Here is a 25,787-nt window from a genome sequence, read left to right as displayed (position 1 = left end):
AAACGTGGAATAAAATATCTCAGTATGCAGTTTACCATGTCTACCATAGGAAACATCTCCAGCTTCCCAGAAGATCTTCAACAGTTGCCACTTGTCACACCCCATGTTTTATATCACATCTAACATAGGACAGCTGCAGTAGGAAGGACCCCAGGCACCATGTAGGGACACTAATTCCATGCCAGGTTCACAAAATGCTTTTGAAACTTTTTTTTTTTTTTAATACTAAAAAGAAATCTTGGATTAAACACTTTTTGTTGGGAACTGGGATTCTTCTTGAAGCTCCCACACATAAATACTGGCTTATCCCATAAGATCAGACAAGTGTATTCTCAGATAGTCTCCCAAAGCCTTTCCTTAACTCACGTTTAAGTCATTACTAGAGGAGGACAGGGTTATAGGCATGGACAAGCTCTCCTATTTTTCTCCTTAATTAAGAGGCATAAGATGGGGTTGATTCACCCTAAATGAGCAGAATAAAGTGATGCCCACACAGAAATAATTCATTCAGCCTCCTGCCTTCCTAGCACCAGGGGCTTAGATTATACCAGACACTGAATTCAGCTCACCTTGTGCTCAGCTTTCACATTACAAATAAAAAAAGCCCTATTCACCTAATCCTCCCTTTTTGATATGTTTGTCCCTGCAGTAACTCTCCTTTTGGGCCATTCAAGCATTCCAATGTTTTGCACTGGAACTCACATTTGTTTTCTAAGAGGAACATCTTAGCAAGCTCCAACCACATGCCACAGTGACTGGGATTTGCTGAATTTAAATTTATGACCCTGATGCAATAATTAAAGTAAGTGGGTTTAAGTCTGGCATGCTGAGAAGAGGCAGCAAAACAGCTGTTAGTTATAAACATTTTTTGTTTTTTAAAAAAAGGATGTTTTATGATGCTCATCAGAAACATTCTTCACTCCTTCCTACAGACAGGAATAAAATTTACACATCAGGCATTCCCTGCTGTGATTAATCTCTGCCCCACACAATCCATTTTTTGATCCTGAAGCTGCAAATGCAAATTTTAATAGAGTGAGTTGGCAGATTGAAGCATCGCGTGAAAGGAACGGCAGAGAGTCAGAACTCCCACCACAACGTGGGGCTTCTTGAACCTCATACCAAACACCAACACACACATCACAGAATCACAGAATCATAGAATCATTAAGGTTGGAAGGGACCTTAAACCTCATCCAACCTGCCCTTAAAAACCTCCATGGATGGGGCATCAACAACCTCCCTAGGCAACCCATTCCAGTTCCTCACCACTCTTTAGAGTGAAGAATTTCTTCCTAATATCTAACCTAAATCTCCCCTCTCTCAATTTAAAACCATCACCCCTTGTCCTATCACTCTCTTCTCTGATGAAAAGCCCCTCCCCAGCTTTCCTGGAGCCTCTTTCAAGTACTGGAAGGTGTTCTAAGGTCTCCCCAGAGCCTTCTCTTTCAGGCTGAACAGCCCCAACTCTCTCAGCCTGTCTTCATAGCAGGGCTGCTCCAGCCCTTTGATCATCTTGGTGGCCCTTCTCTGGACCCTCTCCAATAGGTCTGTATCTTTCTTGTGCTGAGGGCACCAGAACTGTACACAGCACTCCAGGTGGGGTCTGACCAGAGCAGAGTAGAGGGGCAGAATCACCTCCCTGGCCCTGCTGGCCACACTTCTTTTGATGCAGCCCAGGATGCAGTTGCTCTCTAGGCTCCAGCTCACACTGGCAGCTCATGTCCAGCTTCTCATCAACTATCACCCCCAAGTCCTTCTCCTCAGGACTGCTCTCCAGCCATTCTTCCCCCAGTCTGTATTTGTGCCTGGCGTTGTGCCAACCCAGGTGCAGGACCCTGCACTTGGCCTTGTTGAACTTCATGAGGTTGGCACTGGCCCACCTCTCCAGCCTGTCAAGGTTCCTCTGGATGGCACCCCTTCCCTCTTGGGTGTCAACCACACCACACAGCTTGGGATCATCAGCAAACTTGCTGAGGACACACTGAATCTCACTTTCCATGTCTCCAAAAAAGATGTTAAACAGCACTGGTCCCAGTACTGACCCCTGAGGGACACCTCTCATCACCTGCCTCCATTTGGACATTGAGCCACTGACCACACCTCTCTGGGTGCAGCCATCCAGCCAATCTCTTATCCACCAAGTGGTCCATCTGTCAAATCCATGCCTGGTCAGTTTGGAGACCAGGATGTCACGTGGGACAGTGTCAAAAGCCTTGCACAAATCCAGGTGTCTTCCCACTCCTCCCAGCCCAGCAGAGCTTTCAGATTGCAAGCAAATGAGCCACTGCCTGTGCCATTAGCAAAGAATTCCCAAATTAATGTTGCTACTTCAAGTGCATCTCAGCTGGTCAAGGAACCTGGATTCCTCACAGGAAGCTGCCAGCATGTCCCTGCAGCAAGGGTGAAGGTGACACTGGGGTTTTGTGGCATGCCAGCCAGGATGGGACATGATAGGTTCCTTCTTCCAACTACAGAATCACCAAATCATTTAGATCAGAAAAGACCTTTAAGATCATTGAGTCCAACCATAAACTTAAAGCTGTCAGCTCCACCATTAAACCATGTCCCTAATTGTCATATTTACATGTGAACTGTACCAATTACATGGGTGTTTTGGGGTGTTCTGGTGAAACGTTACTTAAGGTAGGAACCTGAAGGATCCCCAAGCTGGAGGAGCCAGAAGGGGTAGTGAGGAGGACACATGTGGCCCACCAGATCCCTAAGCAGGAGGTGACACTGGAGACAGCAAGACACTGTTGTGCACCAACACAGCAGCCCAAGCCTCCTCTGGCAGAGACCACCACACTGCCCATGGCACCAGAGAGAGGACAGGACTGTTAGAAACCAGTCAGGCACAACTAGAAATCTTCAGCCATCATGATTAATAGCAGTGCAGATCTGGACGGGAAATTAAAGTTGGTGCCTCAGGGCTGAAGCACATCTCTAACTATTAAAAACCAAAGAAGAAAAAAAAAAAAGATGTGGGAGTAAAATTATCTTCCACTTCCACTACAGGTCCCTGAAGGAGCAAGGCTCATGGAAATCTATCCAACTTATGTCAACTTTCATCTTTTTCTTGAAAACTCACAGTTGGATACGATGGCTTATTACAGAATAAGACACATTGAAAATAATGTTGGAGAAATCAGTGTTGATCACCCTCAGCCTCCAGAAAACACTGGCTGCAAGCAACCTGTTCTCAGAATAAAAGTCCACACACAAAACTGCATTTTATACAAACATCTCACTTGTGACCTTTCTTGGTGATGTATTAGAGCAATGGCTTTTCCTGCAGAAGTTAAACGTAAGCTGCTAAACACCACAGGATATTTGTTCTTCACAGGCTCTGTAAGTGAAGGAAAAACGTGTATTTTTTACCTTGAACACTTCCATCGGAAGTTTTTTAATTAAGGGATTTTTCCAGAGCGCATTTCCATTCAGATATAGTCTTCAGAGAATAGATATCTAAAGTGATGACAACAAAACAAACAACAAAACCAAGAGGTGACTGTTTGGAGATCAAACACTTTTGAAAGACTTAAGTTCCTGTGTCATAAAAATGGATAGTACAAGTGAAATGAACAGAGTATATTTTCCAAGCTGTACAGCAAGGACAAATTCAACACAAAAGCAACCAGCACAGGCACATTTGAGGAAGATTATGTTTTATATCCTGGAGTAAAAACCAGAAAAATACACGTCCTTCATTTTGTGCTGAAGAAACGAGAACTGTACTATCTTGGTACTGGAAAAGAACATAAACCCTCCTTTGATTTTCAATTCTCAAAGTACCTGATGTTTTCCAGCTTGAGGACCCTCAGGTCTTCAGCCAATATTAGTTATATTTGAACAAGATGTGGGTTTTTTGCATTGGGTGTGGGTAAGTGTGGGGAGGAACATTTAAGCTCAGTCTCTACCCAGACTCATTTGTTATTACCATACTCAAACCACGCTATCACACCAATTCAAAGACCTACATTTATAAATTTTCATCATCACACATTTAGGCAACATCTTTGTACAGATCCACATTGCTTTCAGTGAGTTTCTTTAAATAGGTTTAATATTATTAAATCATTATATTAACAAGCCCTGTATGGTTCAGGGGAGTGAAATGCCCATGAATCATCAAAGGAAACAATGTAGGAAACAATATTATGATGAAGAACATTATATTGGATTTACTTCTGCCCTAGAAAACATATTGTTATCCTGCACATAACAAGTTATTGCAGAACATTCATATCAAGGTCTTAAAGATACAAGATAGGTAGATAGATTGCAACAATTATTAAAATGGAAATGAACGTTTACTTAATAATAAACTTGAACTTTGATACAGACTGAATAGTGTGAAGCTTTGCTTTTGTCAGTTTGGCTTCACACACTTGCATCACAGTTCAATTTGGCCCAATTTGCATTTAAATTCTGTACATCTCATAACCATATATATTTACTAGCTAGCAAAGATTTACTGTTCTATCTTACAGTTCTGAAGGAGGAAATAAAAATATGTATAAAAGAAGTAATTGGCAAGCAATGTTTTCACCTAGCACTGATGCTACAAGAGAATTTTATGCTCAGATCTCAACAGATTTAAGACCTTATCAAAATAGGATTTGCAGAATCACTCACTGGAAGTGGATGTATTTATACTTCCACTATATCAAACCTCACTACTTCAGAACAGACATCAAGAATAAGCATATGAATTTAAACACACTTAAAGGGAAATGTTAACCTCTCAGGGCTGCATTTTTAATTCCTCGACTCTATGGTTATTAATAGGAAAATACATTTCAAGTCTTCTTTTACAGCACATACAGCAGTCACAAGTGTTAGGAAGCCCACTCTTTACCTAATTCTTCATTAATTATAGTCCTGTTGCTCTGTCACTTGCAGGAGATCTGACTGATTTGAAGTGCAGGGAGGGAAATGACCCACCCTGTTTCTCATTTTTTTGGCTCAAATGATGCCAAACTGGAAGCTACAACGTAATTTTACCCTAAGATGCAGACACCCTGTTGTTTCAATTAGATGTTGGAAAAAATCATTCTGGACATGATCACAAAACAGGTGAAAGCAAAAACTGTCATTGGGAGACATCAGCATGGATTCAAAGGGAAATCATGTTTGACCAATCTGCTAGCCTTATATGACAACATAACTGGTTGGCTGGATGAGGGGAGAGCAGCAGATGTCATCTTGACACCTTGACTTCAGTGAGGCTTTTGACACTGTCTCCCATAACATCCTCATTAGGAAACACAGGAAGTGTGGGCTAGATGTGTGGGCAGTGGGATGGATTGAGAGCCAGCTGTGTGACACGGCTCAGAGGGTTGTAATTAATGGAGCTGGGTCAAGTTGGAGGCCTGTAGACAGCAGTGTCCCCCAGGGGTCTTGTTCAACATCTTCATCAACAGTGTGACCTCAGCAAGTTCACTGATGATTTAAAACTGGGAAGGGTGGCTGACACTCCAGAGGGCTGTGCTGACATCCAGTGTGACCTGGACAGACTGCAGAGCTGGGCAGAGAAGAACCTCATGATGTTCAACAAGGGCAAGTGTAGGATCCTGCTCCCGGAGAACACCAGGCACCAATAGAGGTTAGGGGTGGACCTGCTGAGAAGCAGTTCTGAGGAGAAGGATCTGGGAGTCCTGGTAGATAGCAAATAATCCATGAGCCAGCAATGTACCCTTGTGGCCAAGAGGGCCAATGGAATCCTGGGTTGCATAAGGAAGAGCACTGCCAGTAGGTCAGGAGAGGTCATTCTGCCCCTCTACTCTGCTTTGGTGAGGCCACAGCTGGAGAACTGTGTCTAGTTCTGGGCTCCCCAGTTCAAGAGAGAGGAATCTGCTAGACAGAGACTACAGGAGGGCAACAAAGATGACTGGGGGATTGGAGCATCTCCCTTATGAGGAAAGGGTGAGAGAGCTGGGAGGATGGAGCCAGACTCTTTTCAGTAGTTCCCAGTGACAGGATGAGGGACAACAGGCACAAGCTGGAGCACAGGAAGTTCCACTTAAATATGAGAAAAAAAACTACTATGAGTGACAAAAGCACTGGCATAGGCTGCCCAGGGAGGTTGTGGAGCTCCCTCCTCTAGAGATATTCAAGACCCATCTGGATTCAGTCCTGAGTCATGTGCTCTAGGCAATCCTGCTTAAGTGGGGGAGTTAGACTAGATGATCTCTAGAGGTCACTTCCAATTTTGACAATTCTGTGAAAAAGTTTGAGTTTTGGAAAACCTTGTTGGATGCTCCCCCACAAGGTGAAAACAGACCCTTGGTTTCTACCATGATGGCAGTGATGCACAGGAAAGGGGGAGAAAATGGCATTTTGAGCCAATTTGCCCAAAACCACAGAAAACAAGCAGTAACTTCTTTGGATAGTGTCAACAAACTTGGAGAGATAAAGACAACTCCAGTGGTTTCAAAAACCAGCAAGCAATATCATACGTGCACTTAATTAATGGCAGCTTATGCTGGCAAGGATATGGACACTAAATCACACAGTTCAAAGAGCATAAAGCATTTTGTTTAAGTGATAGGGCTGCAGGTAATTGAACAAAGTGTACCGTGTCAGTTTGTATTTAGGTTAACAAGAAATGAGTCATTAAAAATTACAGTGACTGCACATTTGTCTTTAAGTAACATGAAATGAAACACTCTCTTCCTGCATAAGCAGTCGAGGCAAGACCATCAGTGGCTCTGTGTCAAGCAAATGGAAATAAAGCTGAAGATGCAGCATCCAAGTCAAGGGTAGGGAAAACACTGTCACAACCTGCAGAACTGACGGAGCACTGAACATCCTCATTCAACGACAACTGAACACACAGCTGGATTTGGGAGGAGCTGCATGTCCTCAGCACTTCTTTGGAGAAGATTCCTAACAGCTCTGATATACAGTCTATGGTTGTTCCCATTATCAATCAAGGACTCATCTCAACCAGCTTCCGATTTCAAAAGTTAGACAAACAGGTCTTTGTTCACTGCTTCCTATCCTCGGAGTGGAAAAATTAGGCTTATGAAGGTGTTTCATCTGATTTTTGTTAGACATGACTTAGGCATCCACTTTTCTCATAGAACTGTTTAGGTTAGAAAAGACCTTAAAGATCAAGTCCAACCATTAACCCAGCACTGTCAAGCCCACCACTAAACCATGCCCCTCAGCACAGTATCTACACAGCTTTTAATTACCTCCAGGGATGGTGACTCCACCACTTCCCTGGGCAGCCTCGTGTTCAGCCACATGTAGACCAACACCTCCAGGTTCTTTTCCCACTAGGTAGCTTTCCAGCCACTTTTCCCCAGGCCTGTAGTGGTGCATTGGGTTGTTGTGACCTGAGTGCAGGACCCAGCACTAAGCCTTGGTGAACCTCATACAACTGACCTTGGCCCATCAATCCAGCCTGTACAGGCCCCTTTGTAGACCTTTCCTACCTTCAGGCAGCACAACATTCCCTCCCAACTTGGCATGGTCTTCCTGAGGGTGAACTCAATCCCTTCATCCAGATTATTGATAAAGGTATTCAAGAAAACTGGTCCTACTGATCCACTGATCATAATTCTCCACCAATCATACAGAGAAAGCAACACCTCATGCTGAACTGTCTTTTTGATGCCTACACTACAGCAGGTGAATCTAATCCCTGATGTGTAAAAACCAACACAGTGCCCACAGACTCTAGTAAGCAGGTCCATACTTGGTCTTGCATATGGAATCACAGAACATCAGGGGTTGGAAGGGACCTCTGAAGAACATCGAGTCCACCCCCCCTGCCAGAGCAGGACCAAAACTAGGGCAGGTTACTCAGTAAGGTATCCAGACAGGTCTCAAAAGTCTCCAGAGAAGGAGAGTCCACAATCTCTCTGGACAGCCTGTTCCAGGGCTCTGTAATCCTCACAGCAAAGTTCTTCATGTTGAGGTGGAACTTCCTGTGCTCGAGTTTGAGTCCATTGCCCCTTGTCCTATCACAAGGCACAAGTGAAAATAGGTTGTCCCTGCCTTCTTGATGTCCAGCCCTCATGTATTTATAGACATTAATTATATCCCCCCTCAATCTTCTCCTCTCTAGACTGAAATGCCCCAGGTCTCTCAGCCTTTCCTTAGAAGGCAGGTCTTCCAGTCCCTTCATTATCCTCATATACTCCGTTGGACTTTCTTAAGTAGATCCCTGTCCTTCTTGAACTGGGGAGCCCAGAACTGGACACAATACTCCAAGTGAGGTCTCACCAGGGCAGAGTAGAGGGGGATGAGAACCTCCCTCGATCTGCTGGAGACACTCCTCTTAATGCACTGCAAGATGCCATACAAGTCCAAATTCTGTTTTCTATAGGAGTCACAAGGAAGGAGGTAAGAAGGTAGGGTTGTGTATTGGGCACTCTCTCGTGGCCTGGGGTACTCAAGGAACAGCACCCTCTGACAATTTGTGGTGTACTGGCTTCATCCCTGAGTTTCTTTACAGTTCTCTGCTGCCAGCATCTTACCCTGGCAACTCACTACTGCTCACCTGCCCGCTTGCTCCAGAATTTCTTTTGCAGACTCTAATCCAAAAAAGATCTCCTAAAATGAGTCACTTGGCTTTTTCCCTCCTCTTCCTCTGGCTTAATGTGATACCACAACTGTTTCATAAGCTTTATCCATCCACTGTGCTTTAAGAACATCTTGATGTCAGGTGGACATCAAATGACCACTACAGTCCACTATGTTAGAAGTCAAACAACAAACATTCTGCCTTCAGAAATTAACCAGATTCTCATTTTGGACTGGCTACTGGAGTGCAGAGTCTGACAACTGGGTAGTGCAGAGGTGGGATCAAAGGTCCTTTGGGGCAGTATTCAGGAGAGAACTTGTGAGAAAGTGGGAAGTGGACCTCCTTTAGGAGGTCGGAAGTAATGCCCCCTTATGTCAATGAAAGTCAGGAAGAAGATCTGGGACACTGAATTAATGAATAACAATGTTCATCAAAAAGTGAATGACCAGAGAAATGCCAAGGAGAGGAAAAAGACATCAGAAGACAGATGAGAACAAGAGAAAGAAATTTTAAAAGCAGTTAAATCAAGAAGACGCGAGAAGAACCGTAAATTACTTCAGCAAACAAAGATTCCAATAACAAGTTTAGAGACAAGAAACTGAAAAAATGAAAAAAAAAAAAAAAGGCAGAGAGGGGTGGGAACCATAGAGAAGGAAGCACAACTGGATAGAAGGAAGAAAGAGTAGAAAGAGAAATAGAATTTAAAAAGGAGGAAGAACAACTCATCTGGGCCATCTCTGTATTGATTCACCAAACCTTTACAGGCTGAGAGAGTTCAAAGACAGTCAATGAAAAAGTGTTTCTGTGTAACACAAACACTCTGTCAAATAACAGAGTGAGGTATATTCATGCTCTCTAGCATTCACATCTGATTTAGAAGTAATGGGGAACATTGATTCCTACCTATCAGTGAAGAAAAAACACATGCTTCCAAAAAGCATTAGAGACCTCAAGTTAGACCTGTGTTAAAAGGACCATGAGGGTCCCAAAACACTTTCTTTAGCCCCCCAGAGAAACTTCATGGAGGTCTGCTGTTACCCAGGAGAAATGTGTGTGGCCATGGAAAGACAAACGGGCAAGAGGTGTTTAGTGGAAGGGAAAGCAAATGGAGCCTACTGTATCTTAAGAGATGTCACTTAGGACTTGATTTGGACAACAGAAGACTGGCTACCTGTGAGGCCTCCAACAGGATGTCTACAGTATGGCCAGAAATCAAGGCCACTAAAACACCACCAAAAAGGGCTGAGCAACCAGGCACATCCTTGGACCATTCTCCTCAGCTCCACCTTCTGGTGGACCAATACACAAAGCTGCTTTTATTGGGCACTGGTTCCTTCCAGGAGTGACCTAAACTAAACTGAATTCATTAAATGAATTTAATACAGTTTACCTGAACCATTTTGAACCTAAATTAGATGGCTATCACATGCCATCTGCATTCCACCTAGAAACTACTGTCAAAGCAATGCAAATACTGGAGAAGAAGAAACAGGTTGCACAAGTAACTGAAAGCATCAGTAAATGCTACAGAGACAGGAGTTTTAGGAGGCTCCTTACCTGCAGGTGGGTCCATTCTGTATTTATTCTCTTGACACCAACCGACTGGTCGAAGTCTGCAATCCAAGTAAAACAACCACTGGTCATAGGATTCAGTCTCCTCCAATCCCACATAGCGAAGGCGTAATCTTCCTCCAACATTTTCAACCACACTAACTATCCAGTACTGAAAGGGGTTCTGGGAATCCTGCAGCTCTATTAAGGAATCAACTGTAATGAGGTCTACAGGGTTTTTTCCTCGCAGAGGCTGTTTGAATAGAAGCAAAACTCCTTATTTTAAACTTTATTTGAAGACTTCTCAAGGAAACAGATGACAGCAGAAGATTATTTTTGTTTTTCACACCACCATCCAAGCGATCAGCAAACAGTCTGTTCTTCTTCTATTTTACCCAATGTCTTCCAAGTGCAAATTCAGAAGTAAAACAGAAAACAACAGTTTTCTCAATTTCTCAACCGACATCAGCAACAATAACAAAAATATAAGAGTAATGAAAGGTGGAACAGCTCGTAAGGCACATCCACTTAGGATGCTCCTGAACAACTCAAAGCCCAGTTATATTGAAGGATTTCAAACCAAATTCTCATTGACTGCAGCTGATAAGAACCAATCACAGGACTGGATGCTGGCACATAACTAAAAGGGCATCAACTTGAAATTGCTCTCTGTGCACTGATGTTTTCCACCAAAGGATTCACCTCATTCCTACTGGCATGTAAAGCAAATTACTCCCCACTGGCATGGTTACAAGAGGCTGTGGTGGATACCCCAAAGCCAACAGCAGGTTCACATCACCTTAAGTGGCCTTGGGATCAAAGCTCCAGGCACACAGGATTTGCTGGATCAAGCCACCATGCCCAAGAAACTCCAGTGAATGAGGTTATTTGCTTACACACAGTATTTTGTGTGATCTCAACTTTGCAACCATTGACACACGTGCTCAACTTTACACCTGCAAAGCTGCCAACAACAGGCATTAAAAAACCATGAGCTGCTTTGCAGAATGATACCTTTGGGGTTCAGTGTTTTTGTTTTGTGATAGTGAGCATCTCTGTGTTGTCAAGCTTTTCTCCACTAGTGCAACAGTTATAATTTCTTCTTTTCTATTTCTTTCTTTCTTTTTAAATGCAAATTCCAATTCTTACGCAATTTCTCAGTTCCAGGATTTTAAGGGCAGCACTAAAAAACACCTCAAGTTACCAGCATTGCTCATTAGAAGAGATGTAAGGAGCAGCCAAAATATATTTAAAAAAGGACTTTTTATTCCTGTTTGTCCCACTTCTAGTAAATTAAACAACAGAAACCTTTCACAGTTATTTTAAAAAAATCTTAATTCCATAAATCAGAATAAGTCCAGTAAGAATGTTTCTTTCTAGGGATGGATAGGAAAAAAACCCAGACCAAAAAATAAAAAAGAAGAGGAAAAAGCCTTATTGTTCAAAGTTCTCTTTCATACTGAATTTTGAAAATATTCAAAATTTTGAAATGCAACTGATTTTGACTATACCTCTCTTAAGTAAAAAATGCAGGCAACAGAATGAGAATTTGGTAAAAAATGTAATAAAAATTAAATATAACCTTGTCACATATACAGGGTTAAAACACCTCTATGATTAATAAATATTTCTTAGAACAATATATTTGCCATTACAAACCACTCCTCTGTAGTGTAGGCTACAAACACCTGTATAATATCTACAAATATTATTTGATGGCAAAATGCAGTGTCAGAATTTAATAATTTAATAGAAATCTACTTTAATGTGCTCCTTGTTTCTCTCACAAAACTGTTTCGCTGCAACAAAACATTAATATGAAACGTGTGTGTAATGATTCCACTTATTATAATAAATCCCTGGCTGTAAAAAAAAAAACGAATATTGCTTCTCTGATTTGTGTGCTAAATTTTAAGTCAATGGGTTGTCACTTCCCCCTGAGAACAGAATGGCTAAGATTAATAATTGGCTTGCATGAAATATTAACATTTACCATAATGTGAGAACTCTTGGTATGCATGGCCAGCATGCAAAAATAAAAAACCCCAACCAGTCTCACTACATATTGATTTTACAGCACAACAACAATCTGCAGCACTCACCAACAGCAAATGTGTCGACAAGGGGTTACATACATTGCATGACACAGACAGTACTAAGCACATTTCTTATATAAAATACCAAAAAAAGGGGTCAGAAACTGTTTCAAACCAATGCAATGTTTTCTCTCTCTGCATTTCTGCCTGGGACTGACACTTTTCTCTGCCGTGGAAAGGGAACGGAGCGGTGCACAACGACATAGACTAGGGAAGGGTGGTGGGTATCTCCAGCTTTTTGTGTACACCACCTGGGAGTGGTCCAGGAAGAGGGATGCAGCAGACATGAGAATGGGCATTGTTTTGGGTGTGCAAGGGCTGACTGGCTAAGAGACAGGGTGGGGAAAAGTCCCTGGTGATACACTATGAATTTTCCCTGCCAGGCTGCTTGAACTGCACAGGCATGTGGCAAAGGAGGCAGCTGTGGCAGGTGGGAGTGACCAGGGTCAAAACTATCAAAAAACAGTGCCTGGATGCATGCTGGCTTCCAAAAAACCAACATGAGCTCTTACACCGAGGTAAACAGCCTGCATGCCTTCCCTCAGCCTAAATACAGAGGGGCAGAGGGAATTCTCTTCTGCAGGACAGTCTGTCTATTCTCCTTATCACAGAATCATAAAACACAACGTTGGAACCTCAAGGATCATCTGGTCCAACCTTCCTTGGCAAGAGCAAGTTCTAGACAAGATGGCCCAGCATCCCACCCAGTTAATTCTTAAAAGTGTCCAATGCTGGGGACATGATGTGGGGATTTCATGAGAAGCATTCACACAAGATGCAGGGCAGGTCCTAATGCAGAAGGTGCCCCACTCCCACAGTTTCAAGATGAATCTGCAGGATTTTTGGCCAAGATCTCAAGGCAAGCTGAGGCTTCCCCAGGTGCAAGTCACCTTGTGAATATGCTCCGCAGACTGGGCTCTTGGCCATATGAGTACATCTGAAAAAAACACCCCTTCTTCTCTTGAGACTACCTACAACTGAGGCCACCTCACCCAAGCTCCCTGCTGAAACTGACTGCTCTGTTTAGGTGGAGGGGATGTCCTTGGAGGAGCTATTTCCCTGTACACAGAAATCTGACAGAGCTCCCCATCAACGCCCTTAAACCCTCTCTCCAGCCTCTGTTTTGACCAGAAAGGTCAGATCATCAGTTTGGTGGATCTAGCAGGGCACTGAAAGTCCACACCCTCCTTCCTACAGACTCTCTCCACGCTCCCCTTCACCGCCCAGCCCTTCTGCCGCACCCCACTTCCTCACCACCAGCCACAAGGCACAACAAACTGTCCATCCCTGGGGGAGAAGCAAAGTCATGGCAACGTGACCCAAGGCTGGCCCAGGCCCTGCTGCCAGCACACAGACGCTGCAAGCACACAGCCCCACGGGGGGGAAGAGCAGGCACCGCACGCCACGGGGAGAGGAACTGCAATCTAATACATACGCCTTCCAGCAAATTGGCAGGTGCGGTCCGAGCGCCGGTCAGATCGTGTATGAGGAACTCTGTCCAGTCCAGGTACTTCTCTTTGATTGCTGGGGAGGGGGAAGGAAGAAAGGAAATGCTTAGCACAGCAAAGGGTAATGGGCTCCAGGCTCTTTTCAGCACCGTCCCATGACCGGACAAGGGACAACAGGCACAAGCTGGAGCACAGGAGGTTCAAGCTAAACATAAGGAGAAACTTCTTTCCTGTGAGAGTAACAGAGCACTGGAACAGGTTGTTCAGAGAGGTTGTGGTTCTTCCTTCTCTGGAGACATTCAAACCCCATCTGGATGAGTTCCTGTGTGATCTACTGTAGATGATCCTCCTCTAGCAGGGCGGTTGGACTAGATAATCTTCAGAGGTCCCTTCCAACCCCAACCGCTCTGTGACTCTGAGTTGCCACATGTATTTTATAGACATCTCCTTAGGGTTTACCAGCTCTACAGTTTCAGATACAATTACGATCCAGATGAGGAGAAAAGATGGTTTGTTGTCCAGTTCCTTGGGCAACATGTGCACACAGTTACATCCAAAATGAGGGAAGATCTTAGAATCAATTGGAAAAGACCTTTATGATTATCCATTCCAATCATTAACCCAGCACTGCAGAGTCCACCACTAAACCATGTACCTGAGCACCATAAACACACATCATTTAAACACTTCCAGGGATGGTGACTCCACCACTGCCTTGGGCAGTCTGTTCCACTGCCTGACAACCCTTTCTATGAAGCAGTTCTTCCTAATATCCAAGCTCAATCTTGCTCCACTATAGCCACTGACAGTGATCTACAACAGCATGGCTTATCATCTCCATCTCTCCCCTTCAAAACTCACCACTGCTTGTGTAGCCACTTGTTTCCTGCTTACTATATAGGCTCAGATATGATTTATAAAGTCCCTTCCTGTATTCACTAATGACCTAAGAGAAAAAAAGGCTGTGCAACCTTCCAGTTCCTCAAAAGGACAACAGGAACTCCAGGTGCTGGTCCCCACTAAGCACAAGAATCAACCCTGAGAACATCACATGTCAACTACTGAGTCAATACACTTGTAACAAGAAAGAATGAAGAATATAGTCAGAATATCTATTAAAAAAAAAAAGGCCGAGTAATTTCTGAGCTACACCATAAGCATGAGTTACTTTCAGGATCTGTATCCACACAGTTTCGTAAGACCTGAATTGAAACGTGTCAATGTTGCTGCTGGGACTCAAATTCTGTTTCAATTCTTGCTGAAATCAGTAAAAGTTGAGCATCAAAAAACAATTTAGCCAATCTCAGCTTTGGAAATTCAGATGCCTCTTCAAATGCATTGTGCATTTTTAGTCAGAAACACAAAAACTAGACTTCAGTTCTACCTCCCTGTAAATGGGAACCATTTTTTTCTCCTCCAAAGATATTTGTCTCTCCAAAAAAATCTTACCTATGTGTGAGATAATCAACAGTGATACAGACAGGTTGCTAATATAGCAACACCTATAGAAGGAAAAAAATCACAAGCATTTGAAAATTAGAACATTTCATCTGAACAAACAATTGGATACATGGTTTAAAGCGCATTACCCTACAGGGGAGCCCAGGAAAGGCTGTAATTAAACACAATAGGTCCAAAATAATTAAATGACAGCAGCCCTCATGTTTTGCTGAAAGGAAGCATTGTCCTTTGCTCCACTCTCTAGGGAAATGCCACATTAGTCAACCAAGAGTGACCCAGTCTGAACCACATTGTGCCTTCTCAATGTTTTAAAAGCTCAGTGACTGCTCAGCCCTTCCCAGAGATGGGTGTCAGCTACAGGTGTAGCAGGTACAGTGTACAGATGACTACAAGGTGTCAATGCCTTGACCATGCAGAACCAGACCTACAGGACTTGAGAATGTGCAACCTCAGTGGTTAGTGCAGGAGGACTCCAGACTTCAGTGCAAACAGCACTGTGGGCACAAATATTGCCACTGTTACTGCCAGACAAGAAGACCAAACCTGAGCCTTCTCAAAATGCATCCTCAAGCCATCTGCTCCAAAAACCGAATGAAGAAATGCTCATGGTTGGGCTTGCTTCCAGCATGGGTGCTTGGCACACTTGGGCTCTGGCCTATTCTCAGTTTATACCCTAAATACCTTATGCAATCCACACAGTTGGCCACAGATGAATCTAGAAGTCATGCCCAGCAGACTGTTCCACACCTCATGTCTGAGTTGTGCTCCTTCCCAAAAGCCAGTTCTCCCTATGTCACTTGAACTATACATTCAGTTTGATAGATCTTGATGACTGAAAGCTCATTTAAATGTATTTAAAATTAGCAAACTTTAAAGTGCTAGACTTGAGCCTCTATAAAATACCTAAGCTTGCCTGGAACTGCTCTAAGTCTTTTGTAGGATTTCCAGAATATTTATGGCCTTTAAATTATTTAAGATGAAAGGAAATGGTTTATACATGGTGCTATCTCTTTCAACATTCCTGTTGCATACACCTCATCAGTTCCTGTCCATCTACATTAGGATAAAGAAAACAAGCTTAATTTTGGCATCAGAGATAAGGCAGTAATTGTCATAATGAATAAGGCTGGAGTCCCTCTAGTTCAGGCTTCGTCCTCTTGCTGCAAACAGCACAGGAAGCATCAGAGAAAGGTGCAAGCTGAACTTCATTTTGGCTCATACCCACAAAGTTGTCAGCCAAATTTTGAATGCCAGAGTTTCATTACTAAGGAATGACAAATGTGATAAAAAGAACACGGTTCGAACTTTGAAAGCTGGCAGGAGAGGGGAAAAAAAAAAAAGGATTTTCAGAGTTGTCAACAGATTTCAGGAGCCTCCTTTTCCAGATGCCAAATTTGAGCTGTCTTAATGGTGCCTGATTCACAGATCTTGCTCAGTCCCCCTTCTTATGCTTCTCAAAAAAAAATCCCTTATCTTTTTTAAAAGATTGAACCTCACAGCTTTTTTACACCTCAAATAAGACATTGCCCCTCTTCACATTCAAAGCTGGATTACAGGCTTCCAAAGTGCCAAGGTAACCTTTGTTTTCAACTAAACAGACTCAGCTGAAAAAAAACAAGCTATGCCCAGTTTCTGAGTGGTTTCAGAGCCATCTTCTCCAAACAGATCTAATGTCTAGTGTTTTGCTTTATTTTATTCTCCTGTTGTGGTGTAGATAAAGGGAGTTCAGAAACCTCTAGGAGAGAATAGATTGAAGTTCTAGGAACAGGGATTTTCACCTTTTTTTGTGCCTGTGTAGAACAAGCAAACTCTTCAGTACTACAGGTCAACTCACTACAATTCAAGTATTATTTTTTATGAGTAATGAAGTGACTCTGAATAATTACGATATCTGCAAAAGCCTTTGAGGATCAAGAAAAATGTTGAACAAGAACAACCAGGCACAGCTCATCTGTGAAGATGGCACCTTGGAAAGGACGGTCACCTGCACCACAAAGGAGCTCCACATAGGCCCAGTGATCAGAAAGCATTTGAGATATTCTAGTTACATTGGGACTACTTTTGAAATTGTATCCTAAGCTGTGATGGCTCACCTGACCAAAACAACAGAAACAATCACATGGATTCATAGAATCACAAAATGTTTTGCGTTGGAAGGACCTCAAAGATCATCTAGTTTCAACCTCCCTGCATGGGCAGGGACACCTCCCACTAGATTATTTCAGTTTGAAACTGCTCTCCCTCATGCTGTCACTTCATGTCCTTGTAAACATTCCCTCCCCAGCTTTCCTGTAGCTCCTTCAGATAACGGAAGGTGCTCTAAGGTCTCCCCAAAGCCTTTATTTCTCCAGGATGAACAACCCCAACTCTCCAATCTGTCTTCATAGCAAATGTTTGTCCTCTAGAGCATGAGGCTTTGATGCTCTACAAGGACCCAGCCTGGCCAAGAGTCCCACTACTGCTAGCAGTAACAGACCCATTTTGTGGCACTCCTGCATGGTGTCTGTTGTGCAAAGTGACCAGTACAAGTTTGTGGAATGACTCTGAGGGCCAAGTGCCATCAAGCCAAGAGTCCCACTACTGCTAGCAGTAACAGACCCATTTTGTGGCACTCCTGCATGGTGTCTGTTGTGCAAAGTGACCAATACAAGTTTGTGGAATGGTCTGAGACCCTGAGGGCCAAGTGCCATCAGATCTACCAGTGAGTGGAAACGATTCAAGAGAAGTAGAGATATGGTAGCAGAAGACTCAGTTTAGTGATCCCACTGAGGCAAAGGCCATGGTGTGAGCTAAACTGAATGATTAAACATTCCATAATCCAAAATGGACACAGGTTTTAGCCACTGTGTCACCATGGAAAGAGCACTGGTCAGAGCTTGTACTAAATTAGACACAGTACAACAGGGCATGCATCACATAAAGTGATGCTCCCAAAATGCCAGTGCTCTTGTAACTACTCTTCTTTCCCAGTCTAGCAGACAACATCACAGCCCTGTTTGGAGCCACAGCTTGTGTAGGCAGATGTGTCTCTTTGCCTTGGATTGGGTTCAGTTCATCTCAGAAGTGTGAGATGTTCTGAGCTGGTGTGCATGGTTGTTTTCACACCTCTGCAGCTCTGAGGCCAAAGGCTTTGAAGCATCTTCCTGACATCAAAATGCTACAGAACCACCTGCTTTAGAGCAAAGCAGACCAAAAAAAGGCCAGATCTGCACATTGCTGGGCCAAAGTTTATCCACAGCAGAGCCAATAGTTCCACTCCAGCTTGCACTCACAGAGGACTCCACACACCAGGAGGAAATCCATTTGGATGACATCACTACAGAAAGACCTGAGAAAGATCCCACATTTCTCTCGCCTGAGAAACAGTTGTAGGGGTGCACCAGCTCCCAGACTCAGCACCAGGCTGGGCTGGTTGAGGCCGAGCACAGACTTTGCCTCCTCCCAACACACCTCAGTGAAACTTCCACACCTGTAACAGCAAAAACCATGTATCCCTGCTCCACTGCAGCCTTTGTAACACACTCCCTTGGTGTCTCCTGTGGGAAAATGCAAAGCCCTCCTGCCTCCTTCAATGAAAAATATTCGTTTCAGAGAGCAGCTCCTAGTTTGGCAAATATTACAGCAGATTCTTAAATTAGAAAGAAAAAGCACCCTTCCACATTAAGACTCTATTTATTTTCACAGAAGTGATGGCCCAGGTTATAAAACTGAGCTCCCCTTGTGCAGGGCTGAACTCCATCAAAAAACAAATCACACCCAATACCCCTCAAATAATAATCATTCTTCCCACTTCTTGCTCTACTCTGTTCACCCTGCCCCCAACCCCCTCTGCCTCCCATTCCTCTCTCCCCTTCCAACTCCCTGCCATTTTCTCACTTTTGACTCATTCATCTCATTTTCCCAAAGAAACTCCTCCAGGCTGCAGGTGGACCTGACTGCTCCAAAACCAGGTACCACAGCAGCATCCCTGGTTGATATCCCAAGTATCATCAGCACCGCTCACCATGCACCACGTTTTCACCATCAGCTGCTCAAAAAAAGCCCTTTCCCCTTGTGCTGTACATGCTGACCATGAAAGCCATGAAAACAGTGGTCAAAAAAGTCCAGATGTGCCATCATCACATCCCACCAACCATCTGCCTGAGAGCCAGGACAGCAGCTTTGTTTCTGGAGCACAACTGGCTGCCCCTGAGATGCTGTAAATCTCTGTGCCTTGTCTCAGCCTGCAATGGGTTCAGATTTATCTGCCTCTCTAGAGAAATAAGAGATTAAAAGAACATTTACAGTCCCATGAAAGCACTGAGTCACAGGCACTCCATTCAATGAATATCAGACACTATTATCACATTACCCACAACTGGGATTTTATCTGGTCTCCTTGTAGTTGCTGTTTTTAAAGTCACTTCTCCCACATTCACAGGTTAGTAGGAAAACACTTTCTTTTTCTTTTTTTTTTTTTGCAAGAACAGCCCAGGGAAAACCTTGACATCTGAAAGACTGATAAAATAATAGAAAGAACATGCACTTTTTTTTTTTTTCTCCTTTTAATGATTTTTCATTTCCTTTTACCCCAACCCTCTCCCTTGGTTGTCAAGAGCAAGACTCAGGAATTTAAACTGTCACATTCAGTAGAGGAAATTAATAGTAGCATAAATACCCTGTGGAGTTACAGCACCTAAATAAGCTACTCCTCAGAAACATTTACATACCCTTTGGATATCCTTGCCCTTCCCAGCCATAAGGGAAGGCACAAGAAGTACAGAGGTTGGGTGGGCCAAGACCATTCTTTCAGCCACCAGGAATCATCAAGCGGGTAATGTGCCATTACTTCAATATAACACATAAATCATAATACAAAACAAAACACAGTGCATGCTTGAATACCTGTACTCATCTAACTACTTAGTATTTGAGCTCATTAAGTACAAGCTTACAGGCATGAGGACAACTTAACACTAACCCACTGGGAGGACCTGAACTGCTGCCATCAGTAAGAGGGCCCAAGACAAGTAATAACATTAAATTATGCTCATTTTTGTCCTGAAAAAAAAATTATATATATATATATATAGATATAAAAATGTTTTTCATGTTTGGGATAGGTTTTCTTAATAACACAGGAACACCAGCAACCTTTCAACACCTCTACTGGAGAACCTCCACTGGACCCCAACATGCTCTAAACAACACGTGTTTCAATTTTCTCGTATGTGAAGAAAGAGCAGCATCTTAAATAGCTTTATGAAATGGCTTAAAATCTCCAGGATAAATGGGCGAAATGATAACAATCTGACTGTGGCAACTACTCTTGTTATTACAAATGTTAACTCCTTCCTAGAATTGGAAGGAACAAAAACAGTTCCCAAAAAGGAATTATAACTGGACAAGACCTGGGAAATTCTTGTCACTCCATTATGAAATAAACTAAAACATCAGGATCTCATTAAAAAAAAAACTCCAACAAAGTAAACAATTAAGTCACGATGTTCTGAAGTTTATAAACAGATGTTTTATATATATATATTTCAGATATGCTGTTTTTGAAAAGGTAAATAGCATATTGAACAAATACAGAAACCTTGTAATACTGATATTTTCCTTTTAAAGTACTCACACATTTGATGCAGTATTTATGTTATAGGAGTCTTAACATTTAATGTTGTAAATATGTTATAAAGGTCTAAATGCTAGTCAAAATGAGATGTCTTTATATCAAAATAACATAGAACACTAAAACAATTTGTTTAGACTTCACCCATCAAAACAATTTGTCAAAACTGACATGTTCTCACAAAATATTTCCATTTTGATAAAACAGCATTTTGACAGAAAACAGTGGAATCCAAACATTTTCATTCAGCAGGCTGAACTATGTATGTCCTTGTGAACCAGAAGGGACATGAAAACAGGATGGGGGTGTGAGTGCTGTCCTACCCCCCTCAGCAAAGGGCTCAGGCTGTGTCTACATTGCTTTTAAACCCTCCCCAAGTCCTTCAGGGGAGGAACATCCTCAGCTGCACACCTTGCAAAGCCTAGAATAACATTCCCCATCAGGCATTTCCAAAATAAAATAAATTAAAAAATGATTTAAAAAAAAAACAACTTAGTTAGTGATTTAATGGCATTTTCTAGAAAAATGACTTGTAGTTTGGATTCTTTTTTGGGCTCCCTGGAAAAAGCTGAATGGGGCTGTAAACTCCTCCAAACCACTTTTGTACTTAAAATTTCAAACAATCTTCTGCTCTCAAACCAGTAGAGCTTTGTGCTTTTGAATCATATCACAAACTAACAGAAATACAGTGCAAAAGAAGAAAAAAACCTGTGCATCAAAAGCCATTGATCTGATTTCTTAATGATGCAGGGATAAATACCAAGAGGTATCTGCTTCAGTGCTCAGGTATCACCTTCTGTACTCCTGTCTTAAATGTGGAAAGCCTTCAAGTAAAATATTATATATAAGGTATTGTCATGAAAACCAGAAGTTACAAGCAACTGTGTAGCAAAGAATACATATGCTGAAACTACATACACTGTGGTCCCATTTATATTAATTTATAACAGGCTCATAAACAGATGTTAGAAGGAAATGTGCTATCTGGAGGGGAATATGTAGCTCTTATACACTGTTAGAAGATGCTGCTTGAAGCTATCAATTACCTCCTAGCTCTTTTAACTGTTAATTACCTAATAATACCTAATTTTTAATAAATAAAAATCTGAAAATGCATAGACTTCATATTAATGTTAATTTTTTAGCCTTTATGAGGTACTTCATATAAGAAGAATATTCTGCATTATTTTGTTAGTGTTTCAGAATAATTGATGCAATCTGGGTTTTCAGGCCACCTAAAACACCCTAATCCCATTCCTACAAAATTATTACCCATGCTGCACTTTTTATGGTCACAATCCTTTCTTGGGCATAGACTCAATCCTTGCATACCCAAATCTGCATGCAAGAGCACCCCTGGACTAGAAAAAGAGAAGTAAAAATTAAAAACATATGCTGGCGTTCACACCTGAATAATTCCCTTACAGTTTTTCTATGCAATTACACTGAATTTCAGTATAATGTGACTTAATTCTTCCTGCTACCATTCAAGGTGTCCAGAACTTATTCACTTATTTTCTCTCAGTCAAAACAAGCAAGTTCATGTGAAAAAAAATCTCACTGACCACAGGAGACTTCACTTCCTAATGTCCTCTGAGTCTTTCACAGACATGCACACTATTTCCCTCGAGTTTCTCCAACCCGTAAATAATTGTTATCTTTTTAACAATTAAAAAGCAACAGGTGGTTTGGGAGTTGCTTCTCATCTCTTGAAGCTTGCTCTGGCCTGTGCCACAACTCCAACTCAGCTGTGGAACGATGGGTGGAAGAAGAAAAGGACACAGATGTGGGATGCTGTGGGGAGAAAAGTGCTCGTGTGTCTGCTCTCAGGTTGGGTGTGGATGATAGTACAAAGAAGTTGTTTGTTTGAATGATCCAAGATTCTGCAGCAATCCTGTCCCTTAACTCCCTGCACCTCAGGAAGCCTAGCAAGACACTTTGCCAAGCAAGAAATAACTGGCAGGAGGGTCAGCACCAGCAACTGCTGAGGCACTTTGATGCAGTAGGTTCAGCTGTCTTCACCCCAAACATAACATTATGAAAACAAACACCCTCCACCTGAGAGCCCACTGCTATGGCTTTCTACTTACAAGTCAAACTGTCCAAGATCAGAAGAGAAATTAGCCTAATAAATCTCAACACTATGGTGACCTGTGTGCCATTAACCTGCATCAGCCTGCCTTGACTGACACCGAGTACAATGGCCTTAGATCCCCACCCTGCACGCAAGCTGAAGTTAATTGTCTGCTCACAAGTACTGTGATAATTACTTCCCTTCAGTTAAAGTCAATATTCTACTTGCACTGCATTATTTAAAAAAAAAAAAAAAAAAAAAAAAAAAAAAAGAGATATAAAGGAGAAGTGTGTTGCTAATGGGAAGTGGCTCTGCTCTGTCTTGGTGGCATTATCTATCAACTGCAATCAGATTGTTTAGATAAAGAACAGTAGCAAATTTATCAGCTCTGTTTGCACTTGTCATGTCCTTTTGCTGCAAGAAGACTTCATGCAAGCACAGCCAGGGACCATCCCCTTGTAAGTATGGGAACTGGGGAGGAGGGAGAGCAAGACACAGGTAGGAGGTAGAAACTCACCTCATCCCACCCTTGGCCTTGCAGAGGTCCAACCAATTCATCCATCTGGTCCCTCAGTGAAACTCAACAGTTAGGCTCCACTCCAGTCTCAACAGGGTGATATTCAAGGATGAAGCATTCAACTTCTCAGGTCATTTGCCACATGTAACCCTATTTATTTGCTCTTTAAATTTGGCTTTTTTCTACACTAATTTCACCTGGAACACAATTCTAAAACCTTGCCATCCAGAATAGGTACCAAGCAAGAGAAAGACTCCCATTACAGCCCCATGAACTGGGACAAGCAGCTGCCTGGCAACTTATTCAGGAACACAAAAGATCTTCCAGACACAGACGTTTTTACTTGGGTCATTTATCTGTTATCTGCAGGTACAAATGAAGGCTGATTATTCTGATTTTGCCATAGCATCCAACATGGTTAAAAAAAGCCAATTTTACTCTCAGTTACCTATGTGATAAATTAGGAGGAAACCTAATGCATAACTGCAAAGCTCACAGTGCTTCACTCAGAGCAAGAGTTTTCTGCTTCTTCAAATTATTTCACCTTCCCTCTTACCTAAACAGAGATTGGGTAATCTTTATTTATAACATAGTTCCCTGTCTGATTCAATTCTAGGTACAAGGTAACGAAATTCGTTGTTATCAGCTACACTATTAGAAATTAAGCAGGTCTGACTTAAATGTCCTCTGCTGTGTACACACACACAGAGTTCCTGGAAGGTATTTCTGAGATCCAGACAAGGCCCAGCATTTGAAAGCTCTGAGCAAACCATATAACCACAGGGGTTCCTCCATCATTAGTATCAATGTCCATTAGGGTGATGGCTCACTGTGAAAATGAGCAGCCAAACTCCACAGTTCTCACCACTTAACCCCAAGCCTCCATGTACGTTCCTTGATTATTTTTTGCCTCCACTTGCATTAAGCTCCATGCTCAGTGTGCAGAAGAGACGTATCATGTGTAATGAGAGCTCCAACTCCCCATCTTCAGACCCAGGAGTCTTAATGAACACCTTGTCAATCAGTTCCGGAGTGTTCAGGGAGGAAGAAAACCTGGTATTTTCATCATAATTTCTAAACCTGTTTTATTCCATAGAGATTAAAAAAAAAACAAAAAAAAAACACAACTAAACAAAACAATAATAAAACCAGGTAAGCTCCATTTTCCAGACAAAATCAGCACCTTAAGCAAAGTGCTCAGAAGCAGCCCAGGCCACAGACCTCAGAAGGTGACTGCAGGAGATGTGCACCTACATGAGATGCAGGTCCACAAACCAGATTCCCTGCAGAAAAGCACTCTGAGCAGGCAGGTGCTCAGTTATTTGCTTTCAAGATGGAGCCCCTCTCCATGAAAACCAAGAAGGTGTTTAGTCATCTTCACAGGCACAGAGATTTGCCACTGCAGACAGACAGAGATGCCCACTTTGTAAAATCCTGATTTTGTCTTGAAAACCATCAGGGAAGATAAATGTGTCCTGCTTGTCCATCATCACGCTGGCAAGGCCCACACAGAGAACCTTCTATGTTCCCTGTGTACTAGTTCCAGATGAGAAATGCAGACAGAGGAAAAAGTTATGTCCACAAAGCAAAACTGATTGTCCCATTGTGCTCACCACTGGTGAGGCTGCACTTTCAACCCCGGGGTCAGTTTTGGTCCCTTCAATACAAGAAGGACATCGAGGTGCTGGATGGTATTTATCAGGAGAGGCACTTTTATGCCCTCTTTGGCATCTCACAAGCCAGCCCCACATGGATTCTGGGGCATAACAACCTCTGAAAGTTATGGGCCATTCTGTAAGAGGATGTCATTGCAGTGTAACTATTGTGCCCAAGGCTCTGACCTCACGCCTCCAAACTCAATCCAATTATCTCACATACTAAGTGCCTCTTCTCACTTCTTAATCCCATGGCCACTTTCTGAAGGCTGCTCTTCAGAGACAGCTCTGTAAAATGCAACAAATTTACAGCAGCACAAGGTTCTTACATAAAGCACAACCCACTTCACTGCACAATTACCTTTTTTCCCTGGCAATGCCAACAGTCTGCAGCAAGTAGCCACTACGAACAAAAGCACCCAAACACAGAAGATCTATAGAGGGATGTGATGTCCAGGAAATCCCTTCTAGATTTGGATTTGGTTTTAATTTTTCATCTTCTAAAGAAAGGTGAGAATTAGTGGGGATGATGCTAGGCTTGCAGTTCATTATATGGATTGTACAGTTTCATACAATACAGAATAATAAATACAACTTTATCAGCTTTGATGGAAAGCACATTAAAAATACAGCTTAGAATGGTTTGGGTGGAAAGGATGTCAAAGATCATCTGTTTCTGACCCCCCCCTGCATGGGCAAGGACACCTCCCACTGGACCAGGTTGCTCCAAGCCTCATCCAACCTGTCCTTGAACACTTCCAGGCATGGGGCTTCCACAGCTTCTCTGGGCAACCTGTTCCAGTGTCTCACCAGCCTCAGGCTAAATAATTTCTTC

At 42.6% G+C, this 25,787-nt stretch overlaps 1 protein-coding gene across 1 annotated transcript in view; it reads right to left on the bottom strand.

Moving 5' to 3' along the window:
• Positions 1 to 25,787, bottom strand: part of SFMBT2 (Scm-like with four mbt domains 2) — a gene marked incomplete at its 3' end in the record, with an annotated part of 74,596 nt that overhangs the window by 20,967 nt on the left and 27,842 nt on the right. The window contains 4 exon segments of the mRNA XM_010001300.1: positions 3,382 to 3,409; positions 3,411 to 3,468; positions 10,097 to 10,343; positions 13,622 to 13,710. Coding sequence (XP_009999602.1) covers positions 3,382 to 3,409; positions 3,411 to 3,468; positions 10,097 to 10,343; positions 13,622 to 13,710 — 422 coding nt within the window.

Source organism: Chaetura pelagica, unplaced genomic scaffold (genome assembly GCF_000747805.2).
Source record: "Chaetura pelagica isolate M959 unplaced genomic scaffold, ChaPel_1.0 scaffold66, whole genome shotgun sequence".
In the NCBI taxonomy this organism is placed as follows: Eukaryota; Metazoa; Chordata; class Aves; order Apodiformes; family Apodidae; genus Chaetura; species Chaetura pelagica.
The sequence above is the reverse complement of the archived record's forward strand: the minus strand, read 5'-3'. Positions and strand labels throughout refer to the sequence as shown.